This window comes from Melanostigma gelatinosum (genome assembly GCF_949748355.1).
Source record: "Melanostigma gelatinosum genome assembly, chromosome: 13".
Taxonomy (NCBI): domain Eukaryota; kingdom Metazoa; phylum Chordata; class Actinopteri; order Perciformes; family Zoarcidae; genus Melanostigma; species Melanostigma gelatinosum.
In genome coordinates this window covers 17001591-17020968 of record NC_136646.1, presented here as the reverse complement: position 1 = coordinate 17020968, position 19378 = coordinate 17001591, and the positions used below count along the sequence as shown (strand labels likewise).

The 19378-nt window shown below is 41.6% G+C and overlaps 2 protein-coding genes across 2 annotated transcripts in view; both read right to left on the bottom strand.

The window, feature by feature from the left end:
• Positions 1-9101, bottom strand: part of crebbpb (CREB binding lysine acetyltransferase b) — a 32407-nt gene extending 23306 nt beyond the window's left edge. The window contains exon 1 of the mRNA XM_079281663.1: positions 8770-9101. Coding sequence (XP_079137789.1) covers positions 8770-8854 — 85 coding nt within the window. The 5' untranslated portion in view covers positions 8855-9101. The remainder of the gene's footprint in view (positions 1-8769) is intronic.
• A 1566-nt stretch (positions 9102-10667) lies between these two features.
• Positions 10668-19378, bottom strand: part of adcy9 (adenylate cyclase 9) — a gene marked incomplete at its 5' end in the record, with an annotated part of 28332 nt that continues 19621 nt past the window's right edge. Inside the window, 8 exons of the mRNA XM_079281156.1 lie at positions 10668-15234; positions 15514-15537; positions 15713-15855; positions 15999-16158; positions 16760-16968; positions 17683-17785; positions 18084-18340; positions 18783-18893. Coding sequence (XP_079137282.1) covers positions 13908-15234; positions 15514-15537; positions 15713-15855; positions 15999-16158; positions 16760-16968; positions 17683-17785; positions 18084-18340; positions 18783-18893 — 2334 coding nt within the window. The 3' untranslated portion in view covers positions 10668-13907. The remainder of the gene's footprint in view (positions 15235-15513; positions 15538-15712; positions 15856-15998; positions 16159-16759; positions 16969-17682; positions 17786-18083; positions 18341-18782; positions 18894-19378) is intronic.

Genomic DNA, 19378 nt, shown 5'->3' with positions numbered 1-19378 from the left:
AACATCCAGCAGTACATGCTGGAGAGGTTACGTTGCGAAATAGAAAAACAAAAAAGAAAATAGTCATGGCCAGTATGAGATAACACCGAACTCACTCTCAGATATTACAATGTTAAGATAACAATCTAAGATAACAAACATATCATCTTAGATAATATCAGTGTCTTTACTTTGAGAATAATGGCGTCTTACTCGCTTCCAGTGCTTTGCCATGTAAGTCATATCCAAAGAAATGCACATTTTAGACAAAGTTTGCGGTTTTCCCTTTTTTTGCCTTTCACAAGATCAACATGTGTAAAAACTGAAGAATTCCATTCAGAGATTTATTGAGACACGGTGAACGGCCTCAGATCGTTTTAAATCACATGAACGGCTCTAAGGTTGCAATGTTGGTCTGTCGGGCCAACACTTTGGTAAAAACTGAAGTTAAAAAAAAAAAAAAAAAAAAAAAAGTATAGATTCCAAAGATATTTTTAATAATCTTTGGTCCCCTGAGGATGAACACTTTGGTGATCGCCTGATTCATTTCTAGCAACACCATGAAGTTGACATTTATAGATCAGAGGAGGACAGGAATTTCACCAGCAGCCACAGCGGCCATGGACATTTTGGGCCTTCTGTCTGGCCTCGATTCCCTTCTGAAAATCATAAACCCTGCAGCAACAGTGGCCTTGATCCCCGGCTCACACTGCCCCAAGTTGATATCGCAGTTTTCGTCGCTGTCTTTTTCCGGAAAGTAGGTATTTTTGACCCCGGTGTGTTTTTTTGCGATATTGAGTAACATTAAGTGAATGGGGTTGTAACAGTATGAGATCTTCACGGTACAGTAACCAGCTCAGAAAACATCATGGTTTCACAGTATTACACCATTATTATCATTATTGCATTAGTTACAATGATCCTTAAATGATTGACAACAGAACTGAAGCATGTTAGTTTACATATTAGATAAATAGGTACTTTATTCATCCCCAGGGGGAAATTCGTAAATTTATAATTAGCAGTATTAGCATGTTAAATGAACTATTAAATGAAAAATAAAATCAGTTGTGAGCTTTAAAATAATGTCCTTTGATTATTAACAGTTCTCATATACTTATCGACTGCTCCCGTCTAGTGGTGCAACGGATCATAAAACTCACAAATCGGATCAGCACAAAAGCAAAAAGGGAGCGAGTATAACTTTTAGAGATAGCTGAGCACGTTTTATTGCCGCCGACGCTCATTGCCAATCATTGATGATCCATACTGGCAGATAAAGATCTCTTTATTGTTTGATTATAGCAGCTGGTCTACAAGGCCCCAGACTCCTAAAAATCATTGACCACTCTGAAATTGTGTTTTTTTCTTCATAAAAACACACAATTCACATTACAAAAGATTGTCATTTTATTGATTAAATCAAATCTTCATTAGTAGTTTTAATGGTGCATTGTAAGCTGCTCAGAGCTTAGTGTAAGCAGGTCATAATTTATCTCTAATATCTATTCATGTTGTAAAAACATCTCCTTCACACAACTGGACTTATTCGAGTTAGTCACTTTACGAGATAACATTTGAACACATCATAACGGAACCTTCTTCTGTTAGCCGTTAGCGATGCTGCTAACGTTAACATAGACTGTATATAAAAGTAGGTTACTAGCTCTTCTGTCAATATAAACACAGATTGGTTGTTTACGATGTAACATTATCAGAGATCGGCAACTACAAAAGCATAAATGCCGATGTTCTGATCACATATTTTACTAAATATTGGCGGATAACGGTTATCTGTAAAACTTTTTTTGACAACGTGATGGTTAACGTTAAACTGTAATTAACCCACGCTTTACACCACTATTCCCATACCATCCGTTACACTCACTTGAATAAATGCTACAACTCCTCAAGACCCAGATTCAGTTCCCGTGTCTTGCGTGCCAGCAGCCTGCAACCTGCTGATTAATGCGGAGGGGGTTAGCCCCAAAGTTAGAGTTGTACTCTGACTCCAGCTCACTTTAAGGTGGGCTGACCTTTAAGATGGACAAGCTATTCCGCTTTCAGTGAAAAGACATTCCTCAGTTTTGAGCCGCTTTATATTTTTTTTCTTTTTACGGTTAAACAGATCGGACAAAATTCAAATTCATGTTTGTCAGTTAACGGTTAATTAACTATTGCTCAACAATTAGTGTTGATGGATACATTCTTTTATCATCAGACTGGTAGAATTAACAGCAACATTGTGAAAAATTCGTGCCACATTTAAAAACTGAGGGAGCACGGTGTTTTCCACACATATGATTGGCAGTACATTTGTAAAACTTTTAATACGGTCCTTTAAGAGGAGCCTTGATGACTTCAAGATCTACAAAATTAGTGGCACTTGTAAAGCTGGGGCTGCAGCGATTTGCTGCAGTGTTTATGAAGACCACAGATATTCAGAGAAGATGACAAGAAGAAACTTTTTCTAGAGTAACCCTATCTGAAATGGTAAACACTGTTTTATTTGGCGCTTGCAGTCAGAAATTTACAGTCTATTTCCAGAGGACAAGAGCATCTTGGGGCTGTGTGACTAAGGTTGGGAGCAGTGGGAGGTAAGTGGTAGAGGTGAGGAGGGTTGCAATGCAGGGCTGTTTGGGGGTGGCAGATTGGATGGTATCCACCGCCACCCGCCGCTCTCCTCATCCCAATCAGTTCCACCTCAGATGACACATTAGCCAGATCCAGAGGATCGTCTGCTACCGCTTCGCCACGCTGGTGGAAGACAACATTTTAACAGTTGACGCCAGCTAACGCTAATGTAGCTGAATAATACTCAACCAGGGGTTGGTGATCTTACACACATGCCAGACAGAGGAGGAGGAAACCCCGCTCGGTGAACAGTGGGGTGGGCAGTGGCTGCCCATTTCTCATCGCTGGCGCCGATACGCCCACACAAATGAAAACAAGCCCGGCGTTGGCCTGTGACCACAGGCGCAAGTACATACTGACACGAGACCAGAGCACGATAAAAAACCTGTCATACATTAACATAAACATCAAAGACAGGCTGCTAATCTGTGGCTGTGAGCGACAGCCCAGTGGGCTGGATGTGACAAAGAGAGACAGACGTCTTTGCTATCTTTCAGACGACCAATAATGGAAAGGCTTTACCAATAACAGACAGGACTAAGTACACCAAACCCACTCGGGTACATTGTCATGATACCCCTTTGAAACACAAAAAAACAATAATTGCCATTATGCATTGAATCTTAAAAGCAACCAAATACTGGTGGGGTTTGTTGAGATATGAAATTCACATATGAACATCCAGGGCGCCCAGGATAAGCCATCTACAGGTCTGAGGGAAAGTTATACCGCAACATCCACGTGCTACCCGAAATCAATCAGTCTGTGTAAATTTATGTTCAACACACAGATTCTCTGATTCACTTCATTCATTCATAAACTTGCAATTCAAAGAAACCAAGTAAATGTAATGGTAGAGTGTGCACAAGAAAAAGGCTGCAAGCTACAGGTTCACAGATCTGCTCAGAATTAGGGCTTTTTCAACTCAAGAAAAAAGAAAATGTACTTATCCTCCCATCTGCAGCCTGGCACTTAAAATCTTCTCAATGTACTTAAGAGCCTGAACTGCATCCAGGACTTCAAAGAGAGCAGGTCTACAAGAGACACTGTGCAACGTCTTACACGTTGCACAGTCCTACACGTGTTTGTGTGCGTGTGTGTGCGTGTGTCAACTGAGACAGAAAGGGCTTCTGGCGGCGGTGGGGGAGGAGTCGTTCTCGGTGTAGAGCTGCTTTATTGCCCAGCGAAAGCTCCCGTCGCCCCTCTGAGAAGATGAGCGACCTCGGCTAAAGACTGCGGACTGCCCACAGAAGACGTGACAAAGAAGCTTCACGTTCTCCGCCATTTGTAAATGGCAGACAGATGTTTCCACTGCCATTTAAATGAAGCAATTGCACCCGTCTTTATACTCTACGGAAGATGAGAGTTAAGAGGTACTTGTGGTGGTGCAATCCCAAAACTTGTAATGATCACAAAAGTCTGCCTGTGTGTACAGCAAATGGGGAACCTGTGGGTTATTTCCCTTCACATATATAAAAGTACTGTACTGTTATTAGTTCCCTGTAATTATAAACACAGGTTGAGCTGTTTTGCATAAATTGTGTTGGGAGTGACGCGAGAGAAGTTTGTGCACGCAGACCGGAGGAAGCAAGCTGCGTTCAGTGGACTCAGGAGAGAACGGTTTGCCGGGGATTGCTCAGCCAAGGATCCGAAGCAAGCGTGTCATGGATTATTGGGCTGGAGTCTTCACTGGGAACGGCACAGAGGGCCACCATCGGGACGAGCTGTGGTGAGGTAGCGCGGGTTCGGTGGACAGAGTGACCGCGGCGTCTCGTTGTTGACTTTACTCGGGGATTGTTTTTTTCATCGGACTGTTTTTCGTTACTTGAAGAAACTGTTGAACGAATGGGACTCTGGGGTTGGGGTGATCATTGTTATAAATGTTTATTTTATTGTGCCGTAGTACGGCGGGAGCCTCGCGGTTATTTTGGTTCTGGTGTGGTCTACCCTTATAATAGAGATCGTTTCAGCGTGGTTTTGTACCTTCCACCCTGTTAATCAGGCAGATATAGACTCTGTAAACCTACTAATATCAGATCCGCCCGTGCCCTTAATTTTAGCGTATGTACTTTTCCCTTTTAGGTTTATGTAATTAGGTGAATTGTTACAAACTGACTTCACTGAAATCAGACGGTCCACACCATTTCATGCTTGGTGCTAGCTACTGCACAAACGACACCAACAAAGCTATGTTCAGTACCCAGCAAGGATACACATACACAACTAAGACGTGCCAATGAACCCTAAACCGAAGAAGATAAAAGCAGTATTTTACTTCTAGCTCATAAGCATCGTAAATTGGTGCCCAACTGTTTTCAGACCATTTTTTCAGACTTTGTAATTGAAAAAATAAAGTTAAAGTCAAAGTTGAAGGAGCTCACTGAGAAGTTTTCAGCTCTCAAGTAAAGCTGCACAATTTGTCAATTAGTTGATTGCCAGTAAAATTATGACAAACTTTTATAAATCGATTCAGTAAAAATACCAACCATACTTTGGTGTCAGTTTCTCCAAAATCTCATAGTTTCTGCTTTTCTTTGTTTTATATCATCGTATAGGCCGATCACGATAACTACGTTGTCAACTTGTCGTACAATATATGGTCATTAGGGGTGTAACAATACACTTATTCGTACTGAACCGTTCGCTACGAGGCTTACGGTTCGGTACGCATTACGAACCGAACAAATCATTTGAATAATACTTCTGCATTTGGAAGATGCAGAAGCTTAAATTGTGGGAAATATAATGTTCTCTCGGTGGAGCCACTGCGCTCAACATGGCAACCCACCCGACGTAACAGACAACGTGCTGTCTGACACTCCCACGACAGAACAGCATTGCACTCTCGTGAGCCACGTTTGTTCTGGGAGAAGCACGCTATGCTAAACTAGCTTAGCAGGAAAACCAACACGAGCACACAGGCCATAAACTCTCCCCGCAGCATTTAGTGAACCGTTACACCCCTAATGGACATGACCCCTGATATTGTTTTTGTTGACATAAGAATGTCACCAACATTTTAGCCAACATGACGTCGGGCAGCACGAATGACGCGGCGTTTAAAATGTTCAAATCGGGAGAGAAATTTGCGTGACGCTGTGTCGCAAAAGCCCATCAGCGTTGAGATAGTCCTGTCATCACGGACGTTGTTGAATCAGGAAAAAAATATTGTGGCCATGGCGGGCACCCAGAGCTCTACGATACCTCTTATTAGTAGAGACCAGACCAAACTGTGTATACATGGAATGTAAACCATATGGTACAAACAATAAAAAAGACGCTGACGTATTTATGCCTAGATGACGTTATTTTGAGTGTTGGTGGAGCTGCTACAATGTTAGCATAGAATAGCACCGATCGATCCGAGCTCCGTATTTTAAAAAGGTATTTGCTTGCCAAATTGCAGAGAGAGAACTAACAAAACATGAATTGAGATTTTTTACAAACCTGCATGATTATGTAGTTATTTCGGAGTCCCCCTTTGTCTGTTTATTGCAATTAAATCAAAGAAAAATTGTTTATTTTGGGTTCATAAAGCTGTAGTTCACCAGCCAACGTGTGGCTTGCTAGATACAGTGAATACACCTCGATGAAATCCACGGATCGCCTCCAGATGTTGATATGAACCCAGACAAGACAGCGTTTAGTTTCCCGGGATATCTGGGACTTCCACAAGAAGTACTAAGCAGAAATAGCGGTTATTTCTTAAATGGTTGATGTCGGAAATAAATGGCTTTGTTGATAACGGAGATAAGCCATTCCTCCTCTCCGGCGACTCTAGCACAAATGAAGCGAACAACTACAAATGATCCCGCGAGTAACGCAACGCGAAAATTTGCTTGCCCAATGCAGGTATATGGGGAAAAGTCTTTTTGGGCCACATGGCATCACGTGAGGGACTCGGAAATTTTAATTCCATCGTTTGTCCACTATGTCAAATTTGCTTCAAAGCCCGGCGCTCTTTCTGGGGGCTTGATACTGTCCCACTGTCTGCTCCCTGAGTTGTAAACGGACAAAAGGGGACGCCGATATAACTACGTAATGATGCAGATTCGTAAAAAGTTTGAATTCATGTTTTGTTAGTTCTCTCCAAAAGTAAAAGTAAAAGTAAATAACTTTTAAAATACTTGTTTTCTCAATGGAGCTCGGATCGATCGGTGCTATTCTATGCCAACATTGTAGCAGCCCCATCAACACTCAACATAACGTCATCTAGGCGTAAATACAGCAGCATCTTTTTCATTATTTATACCATATGGTATACACACATACATTTATACACAGTTTTGTCCGGTCTCTACTAATAAGAGGTACCGTAGAGCTCTGGGTGAACGCCTACAATATTTTTTTCCTGATTCAACAATGGCAGGACGTCAGTGATGCCAGGAGGAGCATCTCAATACCGATAGGCTATCACGGCGCTACGGCACGAGATTTTTTTCACTCGAGTTGCGAAAAATCGCGTCAATCACGTCGCGCGATCGCAAATTCACATCACTCCAGTCTCATCGACGCTGTCATTTTGTCTCGCCTGTTAATCTTACACACTGACAGCTAGTGCAGCCATTTAACGCCCCTCCTTTCCCAACTTTCTACTGAGAGATCCATTAAAACCTCTTTCTCATGTAGAACCGATGTGATTGCAGCATAATCAGCAGTTATCCCTCCTCAAAGTCACTATCCATAAAACGACCATGTAAAATGAATTAGCTCCTGTAAGGATAAGTCCTGGTGGGACAAATGGATGCCAAAAGTTCTGTTAAAGTTTGTGAGTTCTGGTGCCAAGTGTATCAAATTAGTATTGTCAGTCTGAATCTTGTCCAGTTGACATTGTTTCTTGACATTGAAAAAAACTTAATATCTTCAGGTGTTAAGTGGTTCAAACTTTTTATTCTCCACTCCTATCAAATGTCTGAGAGTGTTGCTTAATCTGGACTAATTTCTAATTCACAGATTAACAAAACACAACAATTTCCTGAAAAGCCAGCAAATATCTTTGGGTGACAAGGGTTTATATTGCAGTTGACGTTTTCCAAAAATGCACCTGTTGCGTAATAGTTGACAACTAGAAAAAAAGAATGACCGACCACTGTAAAAAATGGGCTGGGGACGTATAATGATTATACATGATTTCTAAACAATAAATCTATTATGAATACTACTTCACTCATCACAAAACAATTGTGTACATGCTCATACATCTGTATCAACCACTGACCACATGCACAAAGCTTGTGTGTGTGCGTGTGTGTTGAAAACATAACCATGACACACAACTTCTATGTCAGAGGGTGGAATACCCTCAGCTACTATTTTATGTAATTACGCAATGTCCTGGCCACAAAATGTCACAATATTATTTTTTTTTTTTACAAGGTCAACTGTCCCAACTTACTTTCCAAAATGTCACTGCAGGTTGGACTGGTGAAGATGCAGACCAAGAGGACTAGTTTCTAATATTTAACATGGCAGCCGTTATGAGCTACATGATGCCCATTTGCTCGCCAATTATAACGGCTGCTGAAAAGTTGTGGATGTAGGTACGAAACACATGAAATCTTGCTGTTTATTCGATACATTTTAACCCAGGTCAGTCAAACATTTGGTGGAAGGAAGGACTGAGCTTTCAGTGGCAGACTGACCCAGAGGTGAGAGATTATCTTTCAAAGTGCTTGTGCTGCATCTGCACTGTCGAGGAGGCTCTGAGGACACCAAGTCCAGTCCAGAGGCAACATGTTCGTCTGTGCTGCTTAGTTGGAAACAAAAGAGTTACAAAGCACAATTATGCTTTGTAACTTAGCCGTTAACCCTTAAAGACTGATAACTTGGGAGCACACTCTCCCTGTTGAGTAATTCTCATGTGATGAAGAGGGAGTGAGTTCGCACTTTTGACAGTATTGATGCAATTTGTGGTATTTTTCTAATCAGCTGCAGGTTTTAAATCAGACAATCCCACGAGCCAGGGACTCGATATAACAGTTTTCCTCCTGTGATATGTGCACAGCTGAAGTGGCGGATTGGTTTGGGCTACTTCGCCGTAGCTCTTTTCCTAAAAGGTGAGTGCAGCAGGCTTGAACAGCGTGCAAGTATAATAAATATAACTTTTACTGTGAGTCAGTAATTCACATTTGTAACACCACGCCTTGTCCTTCTTACCTGGGCCATCTGACACTGAGAGAGGTGAATTGAGCTTGGGTCGCTTTGCAGTGGGGGGTCCGACATCCAGCAGATTGTCAGCCATCCTGGTCGGTTATGAATGGATGATGATGCAGGAAAACAGCAGGATCAGTCCCCCTGGTAGGACTTGTGGCTCGTAATAACTTGTAACTTTTCCTTTACGTTGAGCGTAAAGGAGCAATGTATCTTGGAGATTTTTTTTTCTTCTTCTTCTTCTTCTTCGTCTTGACTGGCAGACTAGCGAAATGCTGCCTGGAGAAAAAGGTTTCAAAAGAAAGGCAACAGCGCCACGCTTCGCCGCCGAAGATCACCCCATGATAATCCAACACCCAACACCCACATAATTATCCTCAATAATTACGTCCAAAAATTATTTAGCTTCGAGAAAAATAAATAAAAATCAATCATAAAATATTACACAAGGCATAGGCAAATCCTTTTCTCCTCAGATCGCCGGATTCACGTCTGTACAGAATCATTTTTTTCGCAGTCGAAACGAGCAGCCATAAAATCTATCTCAGGCTCGAATAAAAAGAGCAAAATTCAAAAAATATTTTCTATGAGGTGGATTATTTTTGTCGTCGCTGTCTCCCGGTAAATACAGCGTCTCGGGACGGCGATACGGCGAGAATCGGCGCTCGCTAAAAGGGAAATCAAATATACAGTGGCCTTTCGAGACGATAAATACGCATGTAATCCTCACATGTTTGCATTAATTCTCATCAGAAGGAGTAACACTTCGATTTTCTGCAAGAAAAAAGCCGTTTGAGCCCGGTCTGAGTAGCTCCGGTCGGTTTTTAAAATTAATGCTCCCCCCGAAATCCCGATTCTGAGCCGCGTCAAGATGGCGGCTGTTGATTCCTCCGATACAAAAAAAAAAAGTTTTTTTTTTCTTCCCAGCTAGACTGTGGGGGGAGGAGGGGGAGGTGTCGCGCTATGACGCCCTGACGTAAACCTGTGCCCCAACCGTGCGTCATGGGGACGTACGTGAAGTAGCCTCTAAGGGTGGAATAACTCCCCAAAAACTGAATATACTATGTTTTAAACTGCTTTAAACTTTACAAACACGTAACAACACTGCAAATAGAAAATGGTCACTTTAGGGAAAACACAAATCACTCGCGATGAAACGAAGTACTTAAATCCCAACAGTTCCTATGTAATTATTTGTATTACATTATTTGTAAATACAGAACAGTAAGTACATAAATAAGTAAGTCTGTGCAAATGAAACAGCAAAGGGAAGATGAAGCCATTCACAGCTGTGCACAGCTCCAGCTGTTAAGAAATTGAAACAAATAATTTTGTCAGGATAGGAGCACTGTTCAGTGTTGATTAAAACATTTAAAAACATACTCAAATACTCCTGGGCAGTTACATTATTTAAACATAGTGAATGTAATCAACAAACGACGCCAAGTAATTCTCATTTCTCTTAATACCCTGTATGGGTACCAGTACACCAGTGGTAGAAAATGTAATCTGATCCTTAACTATGGTAAAAGCAGCAATCACTGTGAAAAAATACCCAATTTGAAGGTAAAGTTCTGCATTTAAAAGTTTGCTTAATGTAGCTGATTTGAGGTGAAGGTAATGTAAACTACTCTGTGTTATGTTGGGTAATTGAATCTATAACAATGTTTTATATTTAACAAATGTGTCTAATGTTTTGTATGTAAAATCTAAAAAGCACTGTAAGGCAATGGATTAGTATGGTCTTAAATGCATACAGTCTAAAACAGCATATGAAAGAAATACTCAAGTAAAAGTATGTGTTGGTTACTTCAGAGCAGTATACTTGAGAACATGCTACAATCCACCACGGGTAAATGCAGAACCGGATGTGGTGTAAAGGCTATAAATTCAACCGGACAACATTTCCCAGCAACTGACTTTATTCAGTTTTAACCTTCACTTGCATACCTATTAGCGTGCTATATACAAAAACATTACCAACGAATGCAACAACTCATTAAAACGTGGCTGTAGCAGGCTACTGAAACACTACCTACCTGCAGACATCTAGTAGTATCTCGCCCATTGTATTTAGCCAGTTTGAATTTAAGAAAAACAGACGTCTGCATTGATTGAAGCATTAGTGCGTTACTTTTTTAAATAATAAAATTGGAACATCCCTTCCAAAACACATACAACCACACAGTTTTACAAACACTTTTTTTTTTACACGTGCAGGCAAGAACACACAAGTATCATCCCAACATTGTTAAAATAACCCAGTTCTTTAGACTGTTTAATACTCTAGTACATGCACTTGTATAAATAATAGAAAATGCTCAGATACTATAAAATATAAAGGCATACTGTACATAAAAAGTGAGCGTCTTGTGCAAATGTGTTTTAACGTTGAATATATAAATGACCTTTCTTGAATCTTCACAACACAACCTGCAAATTAAGGAGAAGAAAGATAAACAAAGACACTCCAAGAGATGTTAATTACACTCTTTGGCATCCGCATTCTCACCGTGTGCCATTCTGCTAAGACGAATTGTCACTTACATCTCGATAAATCAAACCAAATCAACATTTTAGCTCACATTTAGGGTAAAACATGGCCCGCCCATGTTTTACTCTAAACATGGGGGGGATTGATAAAAACAAGTGGCAATCAAAGCTATGAGTTGACGCACCGATCTAAGTGTTACTGTTTGTCCCACATACAACACTAATCCAGAAAAAAATGTTCAGAGTTCATAAAAAATACAAGGACAAGGAGGAGAAAAAAGAAATGTAGCTTATATGCTTTATCTGACACTCAAGTACCGTAACCTCTATTAAGAACTTGACCATGGATAATGACAACAATTATTATAAACGTCCCTTTATTGTAGTATAACAAACACTGATTTTGGGCGAGTATAAGGGTTGTGTGCTCATAAGCGCAAAGAAGGTAATTTTTTCTTGCAAACTTTTTTATTGCATTTAAATCAACCCAACTCCATCCGAGCAATAGATACAAAACACAATGGAAGGCCAAACATCAAGGGATTCACAAAATTCACCACAGCCAATTAATATTGAATATGTTTGGTGTGTTTACATTTAATTGTTTGCATTAAGAAAAGGCACTGCTCAAATTTCACGACCTTAGAAAACCTCAACCATCAAAATTAAGCATAAGTGAACATTCTCCTGCTTGCCATGAGACTTTGGAAATATTTATTGCCCATAAAAATGAAAGCAACTTAGAGCAGACAGAGAAAAAAGATAAGGAACTTCAAGTTGAAAGTTAAAAGGCACGAGCAACCTTATCTGCACACAGAATAATATTGATCCATTAGGGTAACCTTAAATGTGGCAGTTGGAATAAATAATTTGATGATTTAAAAAAAAGGCAAACTTGTTTTTCTGCAGTATTTGTCTTGTTTGCTTCAGTACGAATTATGAAACAGTAATTCAACAGCATGAGGTTAAGGTGTTGCGGGTACTGAAACGTCCAAAATAAGACAATTAAGAGGATTTCATGGTAAAACCTTTTTGCCTACGAGCACACAATCCTTTTTGCTGAGAAACAGTGAGAGAGGGAAACTGTAACAGCAACAGAGATGTACAGTTGAATCAGTTTGATATCCTTAGCAATATGATATAATAGCATTAAATCAATTAAGTATAAAATAAAGATAAAAACACCTATAGTATAAAATTGCACTGCCTTTGCATTTACTGTGCTGGTACATTAAGTTTCATGCCATTAAAATTGCGAAGCAGCGAATGCGTCCAGCTGATTCCATCTAGGAATGTCTTTCAAACACTAAACACTGGAGAGGATAGCTTCACTTAAACAGTTCAAGTTTTGTGTCACAACAATAAAACACATTTAGTTTTGATTTGGGACATTCCACTTTGATTATCCATTTCTTAAAAGCTCTATCAACTAACACACAGTGAAATTCAAAGCGAAACCTAGGCAGTTGTTTTCTCTAATCGACCTACAGTCAAGACACTCTACAGGTACAGCAGTGCCTTGTAGCGTCCATTGAAATACTCATCAACACTTAACACAGCCTGCGTTCCTATAAGAACCAGGATCATGGGGGTGCGCACAAACATTAGTCGCAGTTAACCCCGTCTACAATGCTGTTTTTGCAAGCATGCTGATTAAATGTAGCTGAGACCATCATGCCTTAGTACTGAGGCAGTACAAAGATCTTAACCGAGGCCAGAGAAGAAATTTGCCACATCGGCAACCAAGATTTGTTTTACCGACTGCGTTCCTAAACTGTTTGTCATCATCCTGCAGTTTCATCAACTCAGTCAAGTAACTCGCAGGGACCTCTCCTTATTAAAGCCTGCGTGATTTTGTACACAAGACACAATAAACACACACACACACACGGTTTGCATGCAAATACACTCATACGACACGCAGCTCGGCCCCTCCTGCCCTTAGCCTGCATCGGTTAGTCTCTGCTGTGAAGAGTTTTCTGGTTCTCATGAAGAACATGGAAACACGCACTAGTGCAGATTTTACTCATACATATCTTGGCGTAACATCGTATTTCCCTTTACTTAACACATATTGTGATTCTCCTCACGCTGTAGCACTTTCCATCTGTAAGATGAGCTCCTCTTTGATGAAAGGGAATATAACATAGCAAAGTATCGTTTACAAAATAAAGTAAAATAAAGCACTGCGGCTTTTACAAAAAGTTAGCTTTTTTACAGTTTTCCCTTATTGTTATGCTTCCCTTGCTGAAAAAAGGCTTAGTCTACACATTATTCTACTCTAAAGGCACTTAAAATACATATGAAAGAAATAATTAGGATTAAAGGTATACAGATAATCAAGTAAGTTCATGGGAGATGATGGGATCTGTAGCAGGCAAGAGAAGGTTCAGAGTGACCCATCACTTCTTCCCATTTCCTCTGAGTGTTGCTGCCTGACACTCACTCTGTGGTCCAGCTAGATCCCTCCACTGATAACATCAGCCAATCAGATGGACAGTAAAAACAAGCTGCTGCCTGTGGGTCCTTCTCTCAGATTCTAACCTTGGGTAGGACCAAATAAACAGCGATTCTACGAATGCCAACCGGCAGGAACAAGAGCTTAAAGGGTCGAGATAGATTTATGATAAAAGTGCCATTGTAGCAAATGCTTAAAGTCTGGTTAACTCTCCGACATTGCTGTCGTAATCACCATCGCATTTGTCCTTCTTGATGTCTTTCTGGGACATTGTTGTGGAATTTTGGGGTGTGTTTTGCTGGACTGAGGATGAGGTGAGTTGTTTATTTGCAGAAGAATGAGGTCCTTCTTGGTGAGACGTAGAACGTCTGGCATGAGAGGTCTCTGTAGAGGGACGTCTTTCACGGCTGTCCAGCTGTTTCTCATGGTTAAGCCCTGTGGTAGTAGAGGAACCGGCGCTGGCACTGGGTACTATAGTATTGGTACTGCTTGCAGTTATGCTGGTTGTTGGCACCATGCTGGCAATTTCATCAGTGGGCGAGCGCCCAATGCTACCATCCACCTGTGCCCGGATCTCTGGTGAGACTGAGAGTTGGTACTGAGGCACAGGGCCACTGTCGCTGCTCTTCGGGTAGAGGAAGGTCTTCATCTGACCTTTGCCTTTGACGTTAACTGTGCCACGGTAATCAAACTCATAATCCATGGCACTGAGCACACAATAGCTCTCCTCGCTGACCTGGACACGGCACTCCACACCTGTAGTGTCCATGCGACTGGCGATGTTGACCGTGTCGCCCCAGATATCGTAGAGGAGCTTAGTGGTGCCAATCACCCCGGCTGTAAGAGGCCCGTGATTGAATCCAATGCGAAGCTTGAAGCCAAAGCCCAGCATGTTCTTGTTGAAGTCGTCTACCACACGCATCATTTCCAGGGCGAATTCGAAAAGAGCGCGGAGGTGGGCATGAGGATGTGCCGCATCGGCACACTGCTGCGCATTGAGTCCTGCTGCTGCCATGTACGTGGCACCGATGGTCTTGATCTTTTCCATATTTGAGAAGGCAGGCTTCCGTAACAGCTCATCAAAGTCTCCAATTAGCTCGTTGAGGACACGATAGCACTCCTTGCCTCCCTCGTAGCTTTCCTCATAAAACTCACTGAAGTTAACAATGCTGGCAAATATTACACCCACGTTGTCGTGGTTCTTGGAGTAGCTCTGGGTGACCTTCAGCTGCTCGGCCACATGGATAGGGATGATATTGCGAAGCAGCCAGTCAGCCTGGTCCCTCATGTTCTGGATCTTGATGCGATGTTGATCAGCCTCCACGTTGCCGTGGTAATGCAGGCGGTGACTGACCTCAAATTCACGGTTAAGGAACCAGATGAGGAGAAGGACCAGGAAAAAGGCCACGCAGGCCTCAGGGCCCAGCAGGTCCTGTGGGGTTGGGTCTGCTGGGCTGTCAGACATGACATTGGAGCTATTGCTGCTGCTGCTGCTGCTGTTATTGCTCTGGCCATCTGACCTGGTGGAGAAAGAGAGTAAGAGAGAGAGAGAGAGAGAGAGAGAAATGCAGAAAAATTGTAAAACTGAAGGATAAAATAAATATTTAGCTTTTTAAAAATAAATGTGGAGCTTTTATAGCTGTAAGTAATAACCACAATTACAGAAGCTTTTGGCAAAAGTTGCTTGCACCTTACCAAATATTCAACTCTGCATCATGCAGACAACACACAAGAGTGACTACCAGCAATCATCTCCCAAAAAGAAGTGAACTAACTCTTACAATAATCACTGCACTTACCAGAAAAACAGACTCTTAGCAACACTAGAAGAGATAAAAACACAAATATTCCTAATTAATGCATCAAGTGCATGTATAAATTCAGCACTATCCAACATAAACTTGTGCTCTTTTCTTGAAAGTTGTCAGTGTCGTCACATTATTCAATTATATCACATTTTACATAATCTTTCCTTTCATTATCTCGAGTATGTCATACCTGCAGGGGGAGCCGAAGAGCAAGGCAAGCAGTGCTAGTCCCACCAAAGTGGCTAGAACTGAGCGCATCCAGTAGCTGAGTTGGCAGAAGTTACAGTACTGAATGATAGCTATGATGCCAGCGCAGCAGATGAACATGGTGAACTGGGGAAAATGTGGGGCACAGAGTCATTAGTCAAAATAGCCCAGAAGATTATCACATAAATTCAAATGACTTTTAGCAATTTAACATATTGTACCAACAACTAAAAGACTATTATGCCAAAAATATTAAACTTCAAATCCACCTGGATGGAGAGATGCATGTCACAGGCGACGTGAGAGAAGACAGCCACAGTGGGCAGGGAGACCAGGACGGCTCCTATAAAGTGACGCGCTATCCAGCCTGAAATGGCTGTCATCAGCACCCGAGTGCAATTAAGCACACTGTCCAGGTAGAAAGCCATACTGGAGAGGAGAAACAATATCATGTGATTTATAAAGAGATTATTATGATGTATAAGAGATTCATGAAGTGTTTATCAGATACTTGAGTGTCCTGTCGGATCCCAGCCTGATTTCAGACATGATTGTCTACACCTTGAGTTGTATTCAAAGTGGGTACATCAAGATAATACAAATATATTTATGTTTAAAAGGCATTTTTGCTCCAGGGCCCCTTATTTCTAATACACCCTACCTGAGTTTGCCCTTTAAGCCAAATAAGTATCCATGTCAACATGTTATCTGCCTCGTCACCCCTTGTCCATCTTTTTCCTCCGCTTTCCAACTGCCTGAAAACACACCACCTGCTCTATTTCCCCATTAGAAAGCACATGACCATCAACAATATGGCCACACGAGTATCATGGAAACTAATGATCCAAGTCGTTTATTTTTTCATTTCTGTGTCATGCCAAACTTCTGTTCCATCCCACATGGGATTACAAGACACCACTATTTTACAAAACATCCATCTTCCAGTAATCTCTTCTGATATTGTCTCGCAGGCTGGATCTAGCCCATGGGCCCGAAGGTTAAGACTCGTACTTTATTTTCAGTGTCTCACCGTATAGCAAACAGCAAAGCCAGAGCCTCCAACAGGGCGACGACAGCTGTCAGACTGAGTGCTGGTGTGGACAAACTCTGCTGGGAAACAAGCGGTCGAAGGAAACAGGCCAGTGAGAGAGCCAGAAACACTGAACAGCACAGCAGCATGTCGAGGAAAGAACTGAATGTCGGACTGGCGAAAGTCTGCACTGGTGCCTGGATTTCCACCTGGGAGGGAAAGAGAGAGGGAGGGAAAAACATAGCAAAAATTAAAAAATACATGAGAATATAAATAAACATACAAATAAGGCATTCATAAAGAGTAGTCAGTGAAATCCAACCAAACGGCAGCTGCACAAATGCATGACCAAAAAAGTCTCACCCTTCAGGATGACTTGGAAATAAATTAACCAACAATCAATGATAATTCAATGACTTAAGTAAGTGTCTCCCTATTCCCAAGTCACTGACTCAGACTCTTGATTACTTGATGGAGCAACAGTTGCAGCCCGAAGAATGAAGATGCACTTCTGAGGTTACACCAGCAGAGGACATCACAAACTAACACAAAACTACTTTTAAGGTCCTGCAGTGATTTCTCTTTGCCGCAGTCTTGCCCAGTCTGGTCATAACGCAGTGCTAAACAGGCTTCCCAGACAATGCACAGACTCGCAGAGAAACACAAACCGGCAGAAAGACGCGCACAAATACAGGTAGACGCTCGCTGGTGGAGACAGCAGAGTTGGGATGACTGGAATTCCAAAAACACACTGGTTGTCTCTGACAGTTGTAAAACTCACAGAAAGACTTAAGACAACTACTTTAAGCTTCAAGGATAATGTCGAAAATAAAAACTGATGCATGTACACGCATTAAACTCACAGGCACGCATGCACCATTATGTCATGCACAAAAGCAGCTCTCACAACCACGCTCACACACCTCCTCCTGGTAGCTTATCCGGTAAGCAGACTCCAGGCTCCTCTCCAGGAAGGTGAGGCTCAGCTTGTTTATGGGCGGTCTGTAGAAATAGTCCTTCATAAGGCTGTAACAGGCAGAGAGGAAAGTCAGTATCAATTTTGTTCATCCTAGATTTTACACATGACAATCAACTAACTTGAAACTTTCTGGAAAATTGACATTAAAAATCAAGATTGACTTCCTGATCGTCGAATGTACGTTTAAATGTCGCAAGATTTGTTTATTGTATTTATTTTTAGGTAATTCGAAAGCCGGGCTCGACAGCCTCATCGGGGCCGCTCCAATAATATCGAATAAGTTTAATTTAATTTTAACATGAGTTAAATTCTGGATGATAACATCAGTAAGCAGCGGGATCCAACCTGTCTTCTTTAATAACGTCCACAAAGTGAGCGTCGCTCCTCTCCCTGAAGTTCTTGGAGCGTAGCGGGATGAGCGCTGAATGGTCCATGCCCATGGCTCCTCCGCTCCACGTCTTCTTCTCCTTCTCCTGCAGCATCTCACATAGGGACGTCTGGCTGTTGTTTAAGGCTTCCAGCTGAGGACTGAGCAGGCCGTTTAGGGTTTTGGGGCTGCGCCCTGCAGAAACAGCTGGGGAACACTTCAGATTTGGAATGTCCTAAAGGTGAAAAAGACAGGGGAGACATAACCTGACTTTCACCCCAAAAAAAACATGGGTAATGGATTTTTGCTTTGGAAACAGGGTCAACACTGATAAGAAGTCGTCTAAATATGAAATATAAAGCTAAAGAGTGTGCTACAGTTGCACCAATGTCAATGCATGTGTGTGACACCCTTTATCTGCGACTCATGGAGTTCTATTTCTTTGAACGAGTTTTAAGTCCATCGTTTTGCTGCTGGGCAAGAGTAAATGTAGAATTGGTTCACGATGCCCCAGTATTTCATAGGTAAGTGACGGCAAATAACTACATAAAATATACTACACTGGACATACATCAATAGTGCCAAACTGTTGTTCAAACTGTGAAAAGTCAAACAGCATCTTAGATAAAGAGTTTAGAGTATTATCATTCTGGTGAAGGTAACAATAACAGACGAACCTTGTTAATGATGGTCTTGTGGTCGTCAGGGCAGCCATTGTGCACAGTTGCTTCCTCCAGAACCTGATCCTCCCCTGGCATCAGTACCACACTGCAGGATATACAAGGAGACTGTAGGGAGGTAGAGGTTGGGGGCGTGAAACATATGGGGGCAGGAACGAAGAAAGACAATTAATACATTGAGAGATACAGATCAAAGAAAGCATGTAAGGAGAGAAAAACATGAAAGGATGGCAGAGATCGAGTCCGAGAGTCTTGAGGGACGACAAAATGACAAAAGAGAGATGACAAAAAAACATTCATCAGAAAACTTGCCATTTAAACGCAAACTAAGGATGCTGTGACGAGTCTTACTATCCTCTTACAAATCTGTATTAGCTCAACATTACTTATTCCAGCGATGACAATGCTAACAAGAGCGGCAGCAGTCACTGAAAGACTGAAAGAGATGAAGTAAACAAGAGACGATGAAGAAGTCTACACAGACTCAAGGTCTTTATTTTCATCCAGCTCATCTTCTTCAAACAGAATGGAAAGAGTGTGTGTATGAGGAAGAGATTTGTGTGACAGTTAAACTGTGCTACGAATGTCACCGA